This window comes from Blastocystis hominis (genome assembly GCF_000151665.1).
Source record: "Blastocystis hominis, Singapore isolate B (sub-type 7) whole genome shotgun sequence assembly, scaffold_20".
NCBI classification, from domain to species: Eukaryota; class Bigyra; order Opalinata; family Blastocystidae; genus Blastocystis; species Blastocystis hominis.
In genome coordinates, this window is record NW_013171828.1 from 90128 (window position 1) to 108050 (window position 17923).

The window sequence follows — 17923 nt, forward strand, 5'->3', positions numbered from 1 at the left end:
ATTCATGATTCTAGGGCCTTGGCTCGGAAGATCGCCACGTTCATAAGCTTAGCAATTCCCTTAATATGTTTTACTTTTGATAGTTGAATAAAAACAAACACGTTCGTGCTTCAATACTGATCATTTATTAGCTCTTCACGCTAATACTCATAAATCTGCACCAGATCAGCAAGCAGAGGAGATACATCTATTATTATAATCGACTATGGCATAATACTGGTAATTGATTTGGATTTAACTTCCTGGAACGCTCTTGACAGGGCAACATTAGTGAGGTTCGGAATATCTTATGAAAAATCAATATAAATAGAAATACTTTGCAATATCACATTAGAAACATACATAAAGCTATCGCCCACAGATACAAGAGACTGAAGGTTCGGCATATCTATTATTCTTGACTCATTTATACAATTAATACTTCGCATTTTTAATTTTGTACTTCCATAGTGATCACCTTTTAGAGCGGAAGATCCAAGATTAATCGATAGTAATAATGGGAAGTCTATTCTTAAGGCCCAAGTACAAATATACTTTCGAGGACTATGTTCTCCGAATAATCAAAAGAATAAGCGCCCAATTCGATAGTAATTAATTTTGGAAGATCTACAGTACTATTTAGAACAATACATATTACCTCGAATATTCAAGGAGCTAGAATAGAAGTTCGATTGAGCATAACCATCATAAACTAATGTCCCAATCTTAATTGACTGTAACGAAGGAAGATTCAATAGGTTAAATTCACCAGAATAGGTAGCAAAACTACTAGATCCAATCTCAATTGATTCCAATGATTCACAATTTTTAATTCTAAACAATGCTTTATATAAATATTCTTTATAATAATCAAATGTAAAAGAATTATTATGGATTATCAGTTTTGATAACTCATTCATATTTTCAATTCTAAATATTTTCACTGGTTTGAAGCTCTCACTACCAATTTCCAAATATGCAAGATCCGTAAATCGAGAAAAGTCAAACGTAGTATAGTTTATATCATTACACGTCCAATCTGGCAAAATGATAGTAGTGTTAGTTGATGGAATGGATTGGATATAATCACAAGAATAAGTACTTTGAGGGAAATACTGAGAAAGAAGTGGATGCACATCTAAAAAAAATGAAGACCAATAAGAGAAATTTTACTCGAAATTGATTTGGAAATAACATTTCTGAAAGGAGATGCAAGTATAACCTTTTCCAGATTTGGAATATCTAAATCAAAGAGTTTCTTGAATAATACTTTCAAGGGTCACATATATTATAGAATCAAAATTATCACTATAACCATAATTACATACTATGGATGTCAAATTCGGAAGATCTAAATATCGTAATATAAACATAGTAATTACTTCTCATTGTTAAAAAACTTGGTATCTCCCAATTACCTTCAAGTGCATCATTACCTAGTGTGATTGACTGTAATGATGGAAGGTCTGAATATTATGGTAGTACGACAATTTACATACCTTCAATTACTGCATTCGTTGTTTGACCAAATGCCCAGTTACTCAACTTAATAGACTCCAAACTTGGCAAATCTAATCATATCATAATCAATAATGTATCAATACCTCGAAGAACAAATGGACTATAATAGAAACTAGGTGACCAACTGTAGTCATCACCAATTGTGATCGATTGTAATGAAGGTAGATTAAGCAGTTCAAATTCACCAGAGTAATCCGAAAAACTATAAGATCCAATATCAATCGATTCTAATAATTCACAATTCTTGATATGGAACGATTTTGAGTAATCTTCACCGTAGAGATCATCCTTCCTTCCAGTGAATGAAAATCTACCAATTTGCAGTGTTGTAAAGTTATTCAACCCATCAATCATGAATGTATCTACAAAACCAAAACAATAGTCACCTATTTTCAAATATTCAAGATCCATAAATCGAGAAAAATCAAATGTAGTATAGTTTACATCATTACAAGTGAAATCCTGCAGAATAATGGTAGTGTTAGTTGATGGAATGGATTGAACATAATCACAAGAATATGTGGCTTGAGGAAGATATTCAGTAAGAAGTGGATGAACATCTATGGGTTACGTTTTAAATGGAAATATACTGTTGATAGAAATGAAAGAAGCATAAGGGAAATCCAAATATATATCAACATTCTGAACATTGGGAATATCTAAAGGAGATATAACTAAAATAGCATACTTTCTAAAATAATAGATCGAGCAAATTCAAAGCAATTATAGCCTCCGCTGATTGTTGTTAAGTTGGGAAGATCTAAATGAATACAATACACAGTAAATACTTCTCATGGTTAAAGAAGATGAAGTATCATTATATATTCCCATAAATGATGAATATCCGAGTGAAATTGATTTCAATGAAGGTAAATCTACAATTACCACGAAACTATAAAATATACTTTCAAAAATAGTAATGACTGACTCATGGAAAGCTCCATTAGATAGGACAACAGTCTCCAAACTAGGAAGATCTATCATTTAGCAAAGTATTACATATATTACCTTTGAGAATAAAGGAACAATCATAAAAACTGTTGGTCCATGAATAGTCGTTTAATTCACCAATATCAATTGATTTTAATGAAGGAAGATTAAGTAGTTCAAATTCACCTGAATAATCCGAAAAACTAGAAGATTCGATATCAATCGATTCTAATAATTCGCAATTCTTGATGTGGAATGATTTGGAATCATCACTGTCATAGCCATCTTTACTTTCAGTGAATGAATTTTGTCCGATTGTAAGTGTTGTTAAGTTATTTAAACCGTCAATCACAAATGTATTTACATAACCAAAACTATGATTGCCAATTGCCAAATATTCAAGATCGGTGAATCGAGAGAAATCAAATGTAGTATAGTTTACCTCGTTACAAGTCCAATCTGGTAGAATGATAGTCGTGTTGAAAGATGAAATGGATTGAATATAAGCACAAGAATACGTAGTTTGAGGGAAATACTGAGCAAGTTGTGGATGAACATCTAATAGTAATATCACATTGGCAACAGAGTATACTATTAATTGAAAACACTATCATACTGTCTAATTCGATGTAATCAGAAACGTTATATACATTTGGAATATCTACAATAATATATTCGTAACATTATATTACTTTCCATTACTATTGAACGGGGATTTTCAAACAAGCCCCAATTATTATGAATAGTTGTCAAATTTGGAAGATCTAAATGATTGATAGTATTACAAAATATGACTTCTCATTGTCAACGAGCATGACGTGTCATTCAGATCACCGGCAAGTGTATATTCGCCAAGTGACATCAGTTGCAAAGATGGAAGATCTATGGTCTTATCTAACCAATTCATTCACATACTTTCAATGACTGCTGTAGAAAATTGGGAAAACACATAGTCGCCTAATTCAATTGATTTAAGACTAGGAAGATCTATCAGTATAATAATACTATAATATTACTAACCTCGAATCACCAATGAACTTGAGTAAAAGTTCTCTGATGAGTGTCCTTGACTTCCAATCGTGATAGATTCCAAGGATACTAAATTACTTAATTCAAACATACCTCCATAATTAGCAAAACTATATTCACCTATTTTGATTGATCTCAGCCCACCACAATTCACAATACGGAATGATGCAGATTTATCATCATTATGTTCATCATAAAAAAAAGAATGTACATGTCTATCTGTATAGGAGTTGGACTTGATATTCACGTATTCCAAATTATGATTGTTGCGAATATCAAATTTGTTTACTGTTTTGAAATTCCAACTATCAATCTCCAACTGGATCAATTCACTAAGTCTTTCTGTAGTAAATGTTGTTAGTTTATCATCGTTACAGGCGTTACTTGCGATGTGAAGTATTTTAGTTGATGAATCCACATTGGAATACTCATCACAGCTTGTTACTAATGTTTCTGGAATCAATCCATACGAAAGGTGGATAAATAGATTCGTCGAGAGTTTTCCATTGAGCGAGATTCTTTCAGTAGTTCCAAATTCACTGCGGATAATAACATAGGAATCGTTTTTCCATCCATTGTTGATTCCTTCCAAATAGATTCTTAGTAATTGCGGAATTGCGGTTCCATTGATAACTTCTGTTGAAGTCGAGTTATAGGAAAGAGAAAGGAATTCAGAATCACTAAATCCATAATAGATAATCATATTTTCATAGTTGTCTGGAATATCACCATAATGTCTTTCGATGGAATATGAAACAGGTTGAGGTTGAATATAAGGGGGTAAGGGAGTCGGAGTGGGCGTCGGTGTTGGCGTAGGAGTGGGTGTTGGAGTAGGCGTTGTAGGCTTGGGTGTAGGAGTGGGCGTGGGTGTAGGAGTAGGAGTAGGAGTAGGAGTAGGCGTTGTAGGCTTAGGTGTTGGAGTAGGTGTAGGCGTGGGAGTAGGAGTGGGAGTGGGAGTAGGAGTAGGAGTAGGAGGCTGGGTAGTTGGCTTGGGAGTAGGAGTGGGCGTTGGCGTGGGAGTAGGTGTGGGTGTTGGAGTAGGAGTAGGAGTAGGAGGCTGGGTAGTTGGCTTGACAGTAGGAGTAGGAGTGGGCGTTGGAGTTGGAGTAGGAGTAGGAGTAGGAGTAGGAGTAGGAGGCTGAGTTGTAGGAGGCTGAGTAGTTGGTACTGGAGTCGTCGGAGCTGCAGTAGTTGGTGGAGGAAGTGTAGTAGGAAGAGGAGTGGGCGTAGGAGTAGGGGTCACAACAGGATTGATTGGTACAACAACCACAGGGTTCTCATGTCCTACGTTATTTTCAATCGTTGTCTGGATATGGGTCACAATATCCATCGGAATTTCCACCATATACTCAACTCTCTCCACATTGCTCATGGAATAATCTCCCAATTCCAGTGTGAAATTCGAACTGATCTGAGTCACAGACATCGCCATAAAGTTCAACAGAGATTGTATTCCGACATTCATAAGCATCAGATTCGGAGTATTCAGTATGAAGTATCCATTCATTTCCATCAAGCGACGTGAGGATGCTAAGCCGGACATAGTGCTATCAGCAATTAAGAAACTATTCAGAATGGGACAAGAAATATTGAAGTAAGACATAATAGGGAATGCATTGTCTTCGATAATCAGATCTCTTAGATATTGATAAGTAAGTGTCAGTTCTTCAACATCGCTAGGATTGAAGTGCTTGAATCTCAATTTGGATACTATATCAGGTATTTCTCTGATGTCCTTCTTCACATCAAAGCAAATGACTTCTGGAGGTACCGACAGTAGTTTCATCGACATCGCATATCCAGCAATTCCAGCGTAGTTCGCGTTTGTATCATTATCCACAACAGGGAGATTCATCTCGATATTCTCGCAAGGCACCACGTTGAAAGTCACGGTCCATTTCTTCTCGTCGAAGCCCTTCATCACACCATACAAAGAAGGCTGGTCAGTAGCTCCCGTGTAAATGTCATCGCCTGTCACATCGTTCACAGTCTTCATTCGAACCAGGTCGAGAGCCATCAGCACAATCACAGGATCTCCCTCAGCAATAAACTTCATCAATCCACTCTTGTTCGGAATATCGTTCTTCGTCACTTCAAAATAGAACTTGGGAGTATTCGCTGAACATAGCTCGTTTTCATCAAGCAATCCAGCAACGGCTTCGCTCATCAGTCCTTTCTCTGTCACAAATGCAATGATATCAGAAGGAGTAACATCGTTCGGTTCAATTTCTTGGCTGTATGGAAGGCACTGGATAACATACGACAAGGACAACGGTTCATCATATCCTCTTTTCTTCAAAACAGTTTCTGCAGCAAAGATCAACGCACTTGCCCATGAAGTAGCCTTCGAATTGGAAGTCGAATATTTCTCAGCTCCAGAACATAAGTCACGATTTACAATAGTTCCTGTCCAAGGTGCAGGCACATCATCGGCAGGATCAGCATAAGAACCTTCTCCAGAATACTTCATGCCGAGATTCATCATCTGGTTCAAATCTTCATCACTAAAATCAGATAGAATAGAGAAATTCATGGGGTAGTGTCTATATTCAGCCTTTCTCTCGATATCCAAACAGGCTTGTTTCCAGTCATTGAAATGATCCCTATGTATTGTAATTACTGAATAGTATTACATTGGAAATTCCGAAGTCACCGATCCGTACTTGGAAGGATAAGCACTTAGATAGTCAAAATAGCCAGTTGGATCGCATGAATAAGTCGCAGAGGCATAGATTAGCTGTAAGATGACCGATAATACAAGAATAGCTCTCATATCCAGAAAATAAATAAACATACAAAATAACAATAATGCAATAGTTCGATTTTTAGCATTTCCATAAATCTCCACAAATAATGGATAGGTGAAGGATGATCGATTTGGTGTGAAATATAAATAATAATAACTCATTAGTCATGCACTGTTTCTTTTAACAATGTTGTCTGTTCTTATTGTTGAAAAGTTGAGTGTATATGTGTTTTTTCTTCTGGAAGGTATGACGAAATCAATCCTCAATGAACGAGATCGCATTGAAAAGAACGAATATGGAGCGATTGTACAAAAGAGTAGTAATTAGTAACTGATGCCCAAGTTCCCACATTCTTTCCATTTGATTCAACCACATTGATATAAATGCTTCTAGATACAATCTGATATAGAAAGCAGGGAGGACTATTGAACGTGCTTCAAAACTCTGTTTTCTCCTCAAATGCAATTTCTTCACACCATTAGAATAAACCACCTCCACTAATTTCTATCTAGTTATCCAACTACAACTCTTTTCGACACATATCCTATTGAACATTCTCTCTCCCACTCTATCGACCACCCCTCCTCCAGAAAATACTCCCCTCCAATTATCTAACCCCACACACCCACACAAAAATCTCCCAACAAACACTCCTAATTACAACAACACAGTTACAATAAACGATTAATACACACGCGCCTTGGGCGGAATGGGCTTCACTTCGTTCTCGTCCAGCGTGTTCATATGCACGGGACGGTACATCAGCTTGGTGGTTCCCGTTCCAAACAGAGCGTCGTCGTGGTAGGCCACGGTGTGCTTCAACCAGTTCACGTCATCGCGCTCCTTGTAGTCCTCGCGCGCGTGGGCTCCACGCGACTCCTTGCGCGCCTCGGCGGCGATCATGGTGCAGTGTGCCTGCTCGAGGAGATTCTGGAGCTCGAGCGTCTCGATGAGATCGGTGTTCCAGATCATGGAGCGATCGGTGATGCCCACGTCGCGGATCTCCTTCACCACCTCGTTCATGCGCTTGCATCCCTCCTGCAGCGTCTCCTCCGTGCGGAACACCGCCGCGTAGTCCTGCATGGTGCGCTGCATGCGCAGTCGCAGCTGCGCGGTGGGGATGGCGCCCTTCGCGTAGCGCAGGCGGTCCAGGTTCTCCAGACAGGCCTTGCCAGCGTCCGCGGGCAGCGGGGTCTTCGCCTCGCCGGGCTTGCTGATCTCGTTGATGTAGTTCGCGCAGGCGCGGCCGAACACCACGATGTCCAGCAGGGAGTTCGCGCCCAGGCGGTTGGCGCCGTGCACCGACGTGCAGGCCGCCTCGCCGGCGCACCAGAGTCCGGGCACCACCTTCTCCGTGTCCTGCTCCGTGGGCTTCAGCACCTGGCCGTGGTAGTTCGTGGGCAGTCCGCCCATGTTGTAGTGCACCGTGGGCAGCACCGGCACCGGCTCCTTCGTCACGTCCACGCCCGCGAAGATCATGGCCGTCTCGGAAATGCCCGGCAGGCGCTCCGCCAGCAGGTCGGCGGGCAGGTGGTCCAGGTGCAGGTAGATGTGGTCCTTCAGCTTGCCCACGCCGCGGCCCTCGCGGATCTCCATCGTCATCGCGCGCGACACCACGTCGCGGCACGCCAGGTCCTTCGCCGTCGGCGCGTACCGCTCCATGAAGCGCTCGCCCTCGCTGTTGCGCAGCACGCCGCCCTCGCCGCGGCAGCCCTCCGTCATCAGGCAGCCCACGCCGTAGATGCCCGTCGGGTGGAACTGCACGAACTCGGGGTCCTCCAGCGGAATGCCCGCGCGCAGCGCCATCGCCGTGCCGTCTCCCGTGCACGTGTGCGCAGACGTCGCAGAGAAGTAGCAGCGACCGTAGCCGCCGGTGGTGATGATGGTCTGCTTGCAGTGGAAGCGATGGATCGACCCGTCCTCCAGGCACAGCGCCATCACGCCCACGCACTCGTCGCCGTTCATGATCAGATCCAGCGCGTGGTACTCGATGAAGTACGACGTGTTGTACGCCAGCGACCGCCCGTACAGCGTGTGCAGCATCGCGTGGCCCGTTCGGTCCGCAGCCGCAGCCGTGCGGTACGCCTGGCCGCCCTCGCCGTAGTTCTTCGTCTGACCACCGAACGCGCGCTGGTAGATCTTGCCGTTCTCGCAACGGCTGAACGGAAGACCGTACGCCTCCAGCTCGCGCACAGCGCGCGGAGCCTCGCGGCACATGTAGTGAATCGCGTCCTGGTCACCCAGCCAGTCCGAACCCTTCACCGTGTCGTAGAAGTGCCAACGCCAGTCGTCCTCGTGCTGCACATTCAGAACCAACGCACGAACCTCCTACCATGTTGCCGAGAGCAGCGTTCACGCCTCCCTGGGCAGCGACGGTGTGAGAACGCGTGGGGAACAGTTTGGTAATCACGGCAGTCTTGAATCCCTGTGCGTCAGCAAAATCACAGAAAAGCCAATACGTATTCAGAAAGACCCATAGCGGCACGCAGACCCGCACCTCCAGCACCGACAACCACGCAGTCGTACTCGTGGTCCACTACAAGCTAACTTGGCTACCCACAGTGCAAACCAATAGGATAAGCAGTGCCCAGATCCTTCGTGACCTTAGCATCTGCAGTATTACCAACTACAGCGGAACGGCAGGCAGTAGCTCGGAATGCTCTTGTCAGAGCCGGAGCAGTCTTTCCCAAAATTCTGCAAGAAGGAAGCATGTCCTCTACGAATAAGGCAATTTCACAAGCGAATACAAATTGAAATGGGAGAATTGGGGAGATTTCACTCCAGAATCTCGTCTGGGGTAAACTGGAATTTATACTAGGATTTTGTATGGACCTCGTTGCTCTGTTTCAGAAGGGACCATTCGCTCATACGCCTTAACAAGGGTATTTGGGTCCTCGTGGAAGGTACAGCTGAGTGATTCTAGGTAATCTTTTTCTAGGAGAGCGAATAGAGGAAACTGATTGAAATTGGTACCGAGAGTGACACATTGTGTCCGGGTTTTATTACTACGATGTTCCACCCTTGGATTAGAATCCATATTGAAAAGATTATGTCTGGTTGTATTCGTTTCAGAGATGTTTTTGAATAGCGTGGCAAACTGGGAGATCCATATATAAGGAATCACAAAATGCAGTTTGGCCAATTCTGACAATGGTCTGATGGTTGCAAAAATGTCAATGCTTTCTAAGAATATCGTCTCAAAACTGTATTAATCGATATATTTATACTGAGAAGTACAACCAGCAATGGCCTTGTGTCTATGAGGTATTTGGCCAATCATTTTCATGGTCTTTTTCAAGGAGCAATATCATTCTTTTTATTTGTTTCCCGTTTTTTACCTTAATCATATGTATTTGATTGGGATTAGTAAGCTGATTCATAGCCCGCTTTCCTTATCGTACCTGTAACCATCTGAAGAATGGAAAAAACTAAACGTTGTTCATCGTGTAAGTTGAATAGGAGGATTGAGCTCTTTCAAAAGCCAATGTCAACTTTGCTTTTTAATACCTGTGAGAATTGCCGCCTTAAGAAAAAGAATAACTATCATCGTATGTGGTATGAACTGCGGCTAAGGTCTAGGACAAAAACTGAAACGTACTTCTAAAGATCTACGCACCCTTCCTTCAGAGCTCGCAAATTTGCCCTCCCGCGCAGTGGCGAGTTCCACCCCTATGAGTGTTGGACTAGCACCATTTTCTGTGATTCGCTATGAAAATAATTGGCCATCGTGCAGAAAGAATAGCGGTTTTTCCCAAGCCTCTCCAACATCTACTCTAAAAGCTGGTGCCCAATTTTTGGGTTTTCCATCTTCGCAGTGGATTGATGCTCCGTCTTCTGCCGACTCTGTGTGTCCTATTTTTGTAGCTAAAGCACTCTTCCATTACACTTTATGTAATGTGAACCTTTGATAACCTTGCTGTTGGTCCTAAATGACTTATTATTGTTTCCCAAGGTCCCTGATGGTCCTGAATGGCTCTTAATGATTTCTTAAGGTCCCCGATCGTCTAACGACTTTTAAGGGTTCCCGTAAGGTCTTGTTTGTTAGAAACGGAATGGAGTATGGTGAGGAGGGGGAGAGCGAGAGAAATAGGGATGTGAGTGTGTGTGTGTTGTAGCTACTTGTTCGTGGTGTGTTGTAGCTACTTGTTCGTGGTGTGTTGTAGCTACTTGTTCGTGGTGTGTTGCAGCTACTTGTTCGTGGTGTGATGTAGCTACTTGCTCGTGGTGTGCTGTGTGTAGTGAACCTGTAGCCACTTCCACTTACTCCTCGCCACTGACACGGCTGTGCCCTTCTCTCATCCCTCATCCTCACCATTCACAATCTTCCCCTCTTGCCTCCCCACTTCATGATTCATCAACAAACACCCCAAAAGACACTCCCTTCTCCTCTTACTCTTCCTCCATCCCATCGCCCACCGTAATATCCGGAATGAAGCAATTAAACCCGTCCTGAGCTGTCGACACCACCAAATCCGGAATCTGGTTATGGAAGTGCAATTCCTTAATCGCCGTTTGTCCCTACTTCGCATCTCTCCCCCTCCCGTACCGCATGAACGAACAGCAACTGCGACGGAACGCCCGGGATCTGATCCGCCTCGTCCGCCTCCAGCGAGAGATCCCACAACGTGAGCTGGTCGTCCGAAGACACGCCGAGCACCGACGAATCGTGCGGCGACCACTCCACAGACGTGATCGGCGCCTGCAGATAGTCGAAGCTGCCCACGAAGCCTCCCCTATTTCTCAGCTCTTTGTCTCTTCCACGACTTCAGATTGCGAATATCCCACACGCGGAACGAGCAGTCGTCCGATCCCGTGACCATCAGATACCCCACCTGCCTATCGCTCAGCCCCACGCTGCGTTCTCACTTGTTCCAGTTCAGCACGTTCACATCGCTGTCGTGCGCCTGCACCGTCAGCATGCTCCGCCGCGAGGGATTGCGCGTGTCCCAGATCCGCACCGTGCGATCCACCGAGCACGACGCGAACACCGTGCTCTCCGAAGGACTCCACTGAAGATCCTCCACCGAGTCCGCGTGGTCCTGGAAGGGCGTCGCGTCGGTCGTCCAGCCGCCTTCGAGCGGCGAGGTGATGTGGATCAGTCCGGCGCAATCGCCCGTGGCGAGCAGTCCCTTCTCGCAGAGCGACCAGTCCAGCGCGTAGCCCTCCGCGCGGTGGCCTTTGAACTGATAGACAGGGTCGGTGGGCAGCGAGGGCAGCGAGAGAGGCGTCGAGGCGGTGGAGCCCGAGGCAGGAGTCGACGCCTTTTCGACTTGGGAGAGCTGCGAAGCGATGTTGTAGATGCTGACGACGCCCGTTTCGGACCAAACGCCCACGACTTGCGATCGGTTCGGAAGACACTGAGGAGGAGAGGGAGGAGAGGGAGACATACGCGGATGCGGTTCACGGCGCCGCGGTGAGGGATGGTGGACACGGAGATGACGGGGTCCGATTCATCGTCCGGCTCCTCGGTCGGATCATCGTCGTACTTGGTCTCGCAGAGACTCGAGATCTTGGACACCACGATCTGGTTGTCCGAACCGCTCTCCGCCTGGGTGCCAGAGACCAGATACAGCGTGTGCGGGTACTATTGTGAAGAGAAACATGAGGGAGTACGCGACGACGAATAGCACCGAGATTATCGTGAATAACGTCGAAGCTCAAGCACGGCCATTCCACATTGAGGCGGTGATACATTCTATACGCACTGTTATCGTAATCCATCTTTTCGCCCTGGTCTATCTTGTCCTTACCAATACGGAAGACCTAAAAGTGAGTTCTGGCAAGAAATCGACTCACTCCATGCACTTCTCTCTCTTCATCGATTCCTTCCAGCTCTCTTTTCTCAAGTTCTTCTTCTTCCTTCGGGTCGACAATATCTTCTTCTTCAAATGTGTCAACATAGGGGTCTTCATATAGAAAGTTTTCCTGGTCCTCTGCCTGGTCCTTTCCCTGTGCGTTCGTTCTCTTCTGCGATGAATTGCCGTTAGTTCCTCGTTTCATTCCCTCTAGACTGGCAGAATGGCTTTTTAAAGACTTGGCTGAAAATGACTGGCCTCCTTTTGGAATTCCAAAATTCGATCCCTCTCTACGATTACGAAAAAGCAAATGGGAAGAAGAAAGAAATCACAGAGGAAAGTCGTCAAGAAGGAGGCAGCGAAGCTCGCCATCGTTTTCAACTGCCCCAAGTGTAGTTATCCCAAATGTTGCAAGTGTACTTTGTAATAGACTGATTGCGCCTCATCAACAGAGATAAAGTGAACGAGAGAGGAAAAATCGAATGTTCTATATGCAAAGCCAAATATGAAATGACAATCGGAAGTAGGACCATTCTCTGAACGCTATTTCTATAGAGCTCACATCCCCCGTCGACATGTACGCCAAGTGGATCGACGAGCTAGAAAAAGCGAATACAGCGCCCAATTATGATGACGAAAACGAGCACTACTCTGCAGATGACAACCTGGACCAAGACCAGGACCAGGACCAGGACCGCGATGAAGACCTTGATGACTATTCGGTTGTTTGTTCAACAAACGTGCCAAAGAAAACATTTGCCTTCTTATCAAGTACTAACTGCTGCGCGCCTCCAAGAGAAATACACAGGCACCTTATTCAGCAGGTTTATCAACAGAGGCCGATGGAGACCGATCACGATGAGAACGGTATCTATCCGAGCGAGAACGGGAACGAGTACGCGAGCGAGTGTGGGAGCGAGACGAACGGCCGCGAGAGTAAGACCTGTGTCTTCGGGAGTGAGAACGCGAAGAAGAGCGGGAGTTGTAACGACGACTTCTTCGAGATCGCGATCGCGAGCGGGAACGGGAGCGAGAGCCATGGTGACGATGATGGCGACGACTGTAACTGCGAGAGCGGCTCGAGGAACGGCTTCGGTAGCGGCGGCTGCTGCTTCTCTAAACATGAAGGAAGACGGGCTTCTCCTACGCGAGGATGAGCGAGCTCCACGCTAACACGGTCGTCACGAATTTCCATATTGTTTCCCTCACGAATGGCCTTCTCGGCTTCTTCAGGGGTAGAGAAGGTTACGAACGCAAAGCCAGGAGGATTCCGGGCAATCCAGACATTTGTAACAGTTCCAAACTGCTCGAAGGCCTGTCTCAAGTCTTCCTTCTCGAGCCTTGCAGTATTGCCAATGTGTACTCTAGACATCATCTCCGCATCGTTCCACGACTTTGTCCCTTCCATATTGGATTATTGAACAAATTGAGTGGTATTCAAATGGACGAAAATACGGCCGATTTTTGGAATTTGAAAGATATGTCTGGTATTTGAAATGCGAACATATTTTAATTTGAATCGAATCACCTCGAGAGAAAACCAGTGATCTCCTGAATCACCGATACTTTTCACGCCACCTCCGAAATCATTGTTTTTTAAATTATATATTTTATTTTTATTTGTGCAGATCAGTAAACCACATTCAAGATTCATTTTTCGGAATTCCCGCGGTTATTCGAAAATTGTCTCATCTTTTCTCATTTTGGTGTATTCATGGGATGGAGCATGTAATTGTCTTTTCTTCAAAAGTCAAGCGTTTGCTGGAGTCTGTCTCAAGCCAATACGAATATTCGGACCACTGGCTTGATGAGATGGAAGAGTTTCTCCCTTATCTCTCCGAGTCGTTTTTTTGTACACTGTGTATGTTGCACATTGATCCGTAGCGTATAAGACCGTTGAGTCACTTAGTGTTGCACAGCATTGTTTTATTGAATTGGGGAATCATATGGTTAATATGATGGGAAGAGTAAGAGAAAATGCTCTCACTTTACGGGATAGGGACAATCCAGAGTACAGCAGTCGATTTTTAAATATCTATCGCTTTTGATTATGAGAAAAGAGTTTTTTCTTGTATTGTCGTATTGGATTCGTTTCACCTAGACATTTAATGGTTTTGATGATATGGTTCCTGATCCAGAGTCCGAATTGTTTAGCATATTAGTAGACTTCCTGAGGCTATTAAAGCGGCTGCTTCTTTTGGTTCCAAAGGCGCTTGATTTGAACACGGCCACAAGTCGTGAATTTGCTTGTCGAACATTGATTCTCGCCAGTTACCGATTCCCCTCATTCCGTGTCACGCTGCTCACTACAATAGGGTCGATTATCCCTTCTCGCTACCATCTGGACGTCAATTTAGTGGACTTGATCAGCTTTAATTATCCCGCAAAGTCTGTGTGTGATAAATACGAAGAGTACATTAGCCAAGTGGTGGACGACGACGAGTTGACGCAGCAGGAGATTTTTGGAACCACCGAATACACATCGACTACCAATTTGCCGCCGTTTCTATCCGAAAGTCAGCATCGGCTCTGTAGATGAATAATCAAAACTCTGATTGTAGTGACGATCCACGACCGAATCGCCACGCGATCGAAAAGCCGAGACGATCTACACATGTTGGCAGCGGAATCCGTGCCTCCTCCCTACATCATGAAGCCACTCTCGGAGTTCTTAAACGTGGATGAAGGAGATGCCATCGAAAAGAACGAGCTCTCCGTGAAGCAGGCGTTCAAAAAGAGAATGAATCACCACCATCACGATGTGAATGAGACCGTTGAGAACGACAATCCCTTCTCAACCTCGACCATCAACTCGCTGATTCATCTCAACTCATTTCGAGGAGGCAAAGAAGAAGAGCTGCCCAATGATTCCGACATTCGGTACCCTTCTCTTTGCATTGTTCCGTTCTTCGAATTGGCGCGCGTGATTCGGTCCAAAACTGCGCATAAATTCTACAAACTCTTTCAAAAATCGAACCCCGACTTCTTTAATTGGGGCGATATTTCCAGTGTCTTGGGGGAAAATTTCTTGAGCGACATTCCGGATGATTGGTTCTCCAAGTTGCTTGCATCATGCTTCATTGAAGGATAGGTTTTGCGAGCGTAGCTATCTCATGTACCAATATCTGAGCCTCTTCATTGAGATGTGCGAGGACTTTGTTTACATCACCGGAATGAAACGTTTGAATGCTCGCTCTTTCTCTCTATGTGTGTAGACGTGTTTTGGGAAGGCGTTCCGGGAATGTTCATGTATCTCCAAGTGTTTTTAACTCTCTATCAATACTCGATCATCCAGAAGTCTTCGCAGTTTATCCTCCTGCGCAATGGCGAAGCCGATATTGCCTTCGAATGCTATATGAACAGCTGCGTGTAGGGAGGGATCGGGGTTGGGCAATAATGCAAAGCCAGGACTATCTGCTGAATGGTCGACTGGTGAATAATATGGTCAAAATGCTTTTCACGCGCTGCAAAGTTCATATTCTGTACGATATCATCCAAGGTACGATTGTCTATCGGCGTTCACTGCAGCGCTCTTTCAACTCAATCAAATCTTCGCGTCCATTCGGCTTCGATTCAACAACCCTGAATACGAAAACTACCCGCTCGAATTCTACAAGAAGGTCTATCAGGTACTCGTGTCGTTCAGCGATTCCCCTTAGTCAGAAGAGATCAAATGTCTGTTCGAGCTCCAGCGAGCCAATAGCGAAAGCGGAAGGAAAGTGGACATCTACCCGCACATTTCGCACCGCGTGATCGATCCATTTCTCCCCCGCAAAGATCGACTCAAGATCAAAAACATGCTGCTCGATATGCATACTGATTACAATGAGCCCAATTCGTTCCCCAGTGTCGAGAGCGAAGAGGATCTCCGAGAACCGATCGTGTACAGCGATAACGACAGTCTGGGCATGTCGATCGACGACGATCACGATGGAGAAGATCCCAACGATCCCGAATACAAGGAAGGCCGTTTCAGTGACGAGGAAGATGACCGTTTTTCAGGTCAATTTAAACTGCGTCGACAGTCGTCTTCGATGATTTTCGATCCGAACGATATCGAAAACGTGATCGAGCAGCAGAGCAATGTGACGGTGGAGAGCGAGCAGGGAGTACTGCTCACGCTGCATTCGGAAGAGCCATCGCCGCAGTTCTCTGGAGTTCCGGTCTATCGGATTGACAACATCGTGGAGCTGTCGAGATCCGCCAATTCGTCAAGTTCGCAGTTGAGGAAAGTCAACTCGGTGTCCAGCACGTCGTCCAGTCATTCCGTCTCGTCGAAGCGAAGCACGATGCATGGGAGAGCGGGATATGAGAATGCCTCGAAGAACCGAATCGAGATCGTATCACTGCATTGCAATACTTTATTTTCGCACGATCTCTGCTTTACGCATTTCCAGGCCGTGGAATATTGGATTCAGCGAAGTGGTTCTCTTTGACTCGTTTGAGTTGCAGACATCACCAAGTCTCGAGGCGAAGGAGCGAACTTGATGCAGCGTCTGATCGGGCTTCGCATTGTGCAGCATTGTTGGCTTCCATGGATTGGAGGTGAGACGTGTAGATTCGTTCAATCGCCGATTTCGAGTGACAACGCTCCGAATCAAGCCGCTCGAAGAGATTTATGTGTGGGAAGAGCCCGAGTTTTGTCCCTACCAACATCAATTCTTCGCGGCGCAGATAGACTATTGCTTTATGTTCTCGCTATTCTCGCTATTGCTCGATTACGAGCACGTCTCAGTAGGCTTTGTTTTTGGTTTCGAGCGCAGATTCTCCAAAAGACGCTCTATGTAATCTACGCAAACATGGACTTCTTCACTGGAGAGACCCGAATTCGAGTTCGCTTTAGTATAACTCTCCCTCATCGGCTAGCTCTTCCTTGAAGTCATCTATTCGCACGCGCCTCGCCTGTTTACTCACTGGTCCCCCACCGTCCGCCAGCTCTTCTATCGGATCTTAGTGTACAAATCGTACCACGCTCGCAGAAGCTACCTTCCCACAGGAAACAGCTGCGAGTGGCTTGCAGTGATGTACGGACTGATAAAAGAGCATTATGTAAACAAAGAGAAGGCGAGACAGAAGACGAAGAGCGAAAAGGATTTGTTCCGAGTGGATATTGAAAGTGAGTCTGATGAAAGATTCTTATGTGGTAGCTCAGAATCAGATTCTGGACGGGTTTGACAGTTTGGATGAGACTGCGTTCAATCAGCGAACGAATCTAAATATGCGAAAGAAGCGGATCATGCAGTGCTGCTCGGTTAGCAAACGTCGAGAGTCGGAAGCCATCGACCTCATTCTTAGCAAGGTGGAGATGGACTTCCTTTTGAATCTGATCAAGCTGTCAGACCCAGAACCAAGGCTTTACACGCTTGATTCTTGCATTGAGGTGTTTAATGAGAACTTTGTGAAAGACTGTCCATATTATATCCAGATGCAAATGAACAAAAAGGTCCGATATGCCAAAGGATGTCAACAAATCCTTCCTGAGAACCAACGAGTAGGGTTTGGAATGGATGAGTCATGTGTAGCCATATTATTGGACTTCGATTATGGAGTATTTGGCTGTCTTGGGAACGTATGAAATGGAAATGGAGGGGACTCGGAAGAAGAGCAGCTTGTTTTCTAGGCTCTTTGGAAGGACTACTTATGAAGAATTGCTCAATAAAATGGAAGCTCCTGTGGAGGATAAGAACCCTGATTTGTCTGCTATTATTTCGCCATCATATTACATGTAATAGTTGTACTTGCTATTTGTGTTTGTTTGGCGATAATATGGGAAGGGTAATACGGTTGGTTGCGAGTAAAAGACAAGGAAACAAGGTGTGATAGAGGAGAGATGGTTGTAAATAGTGAGTGAGTGGTACTACATAGTAGTAAGTTGTAATCAGTGTGTGATGATTGATTCCTTACAATGAAATTGAATGAATA

At 44.8% G+C, this 17923-nt stretch overlaps 5 protein-coding genes; 2 read left to right on the forward strand and 3 right to left on the reverse strand.

Moving 5' to 3' along the window:
• Window positions 1–6860: 6860 nt before the first annotated feature.
• Window positions 6861–9002, reverse strand: GSBLH_T00002394001 (Succinate dehydrogenase flavoprotein subunit (SDHA)). XM_013041398.1 has 5 exons: window positions 8954–9002; window positions 8776–8922; window positions 8666–8742; window positions 8539–8631; window positions 6861–8504 (listed from the first exon to the last, which is right to left on the reverse strand). Exons 2-5 carry the CDS (start codon window positions 8915–8917, stop codon window positions 6891–6893), a joined length of 1926 nt encoding a protein of 641 aa, XP_012896852.1. The 5' UTR covers window positions 8918–8922; window positions 8954–9002; the 3' UTR covers window positions 6861–6890.
• Window positions 9003–9877: 875 nt separating this feature from the next.
• On the forward strand, window positions 9878–10237 carry GSBLH_T00002395001 (uncharacterized protein; the record flags this gene model as incomplete). XM_013041399.1 has 1 exon in its annotated part: window positions 9878–10237. The coding sequence occupies one exon, from the start codon at window positions 9878–9880 to the stop codon at window positions 10112–10114; it is 237 nt and encodes a 78-aa protein (XP_012896853.1). The 3' UTR covers window positions 10115–10237.
• A 358-nt stretch (window positions 10238–10595) lies between these two features.
• GSBLH_T00002396001 (uncharacterized protein) lies at window positions 10596–12228 on the reverse strand (the record flags this gene model as incomplete). XM_013041400.1 has 7 exons in its annotated part: window positions 12003–12228; window positions 11820–11969; window positions 11596–11790; window positions 11073–11563; window positions 10968–11042; window positions 10753–10939; window positions 10596–10724 (listed from the first exon to the last, which is right to left on the reverse strand). Exons 1-7 carry the CDS (start codon window positions 12204–12206, stop codon window positions 10596–10598), a joined length of 1431 nt encoding a protein of 476 aa, XP_012896854.1. The 5' UTR covers window positions 12207–12228.
• A 518-nt stretch (window positions 12229–12746) lies between these two features.
• GSBLH_T00002398001 (uncharacterized protein) lies at window positions 12747–13409 on the reverse strand (the record flags this gene model as incomplete). XM_013041401.1 has 2 exons in its annotated part: window positions 12747–13117; window positions 13149–13409. The coding sequence occupies 2 exons, from the start codon at window positions 13407–13409 to the stop codon at window positions 12815–12817; spliced, it is 564 nt and encodes a 187-aa protein (XP_012896855.1). The 3' UTR covers window positions 12747–12814.
• Window positions 13410–15397: 1988 nt separating this feature from the next.
• GSBLH_T00007091001 (uncharacterized protein) lies at window positions 15398–17730 on the forward strand (the record flags this gene model as incomplete). Its single annotated transcript, XM_013041402.1, is given in 9 exon segments — window positions 15398–15500; window positions 15530–15630; window positions 15661–16423; window positions 16454–16555; window positions 16560–16735; window positions 16765–16833; window positions 16868–17117; window positions 17149–17492; window positions 17524–17730. Coding segments are annotated over 9 exon segments (2115 nt in total).
• Between the last annotated feature and the right edge of the window lie 193 nt (window positions 17731–17923).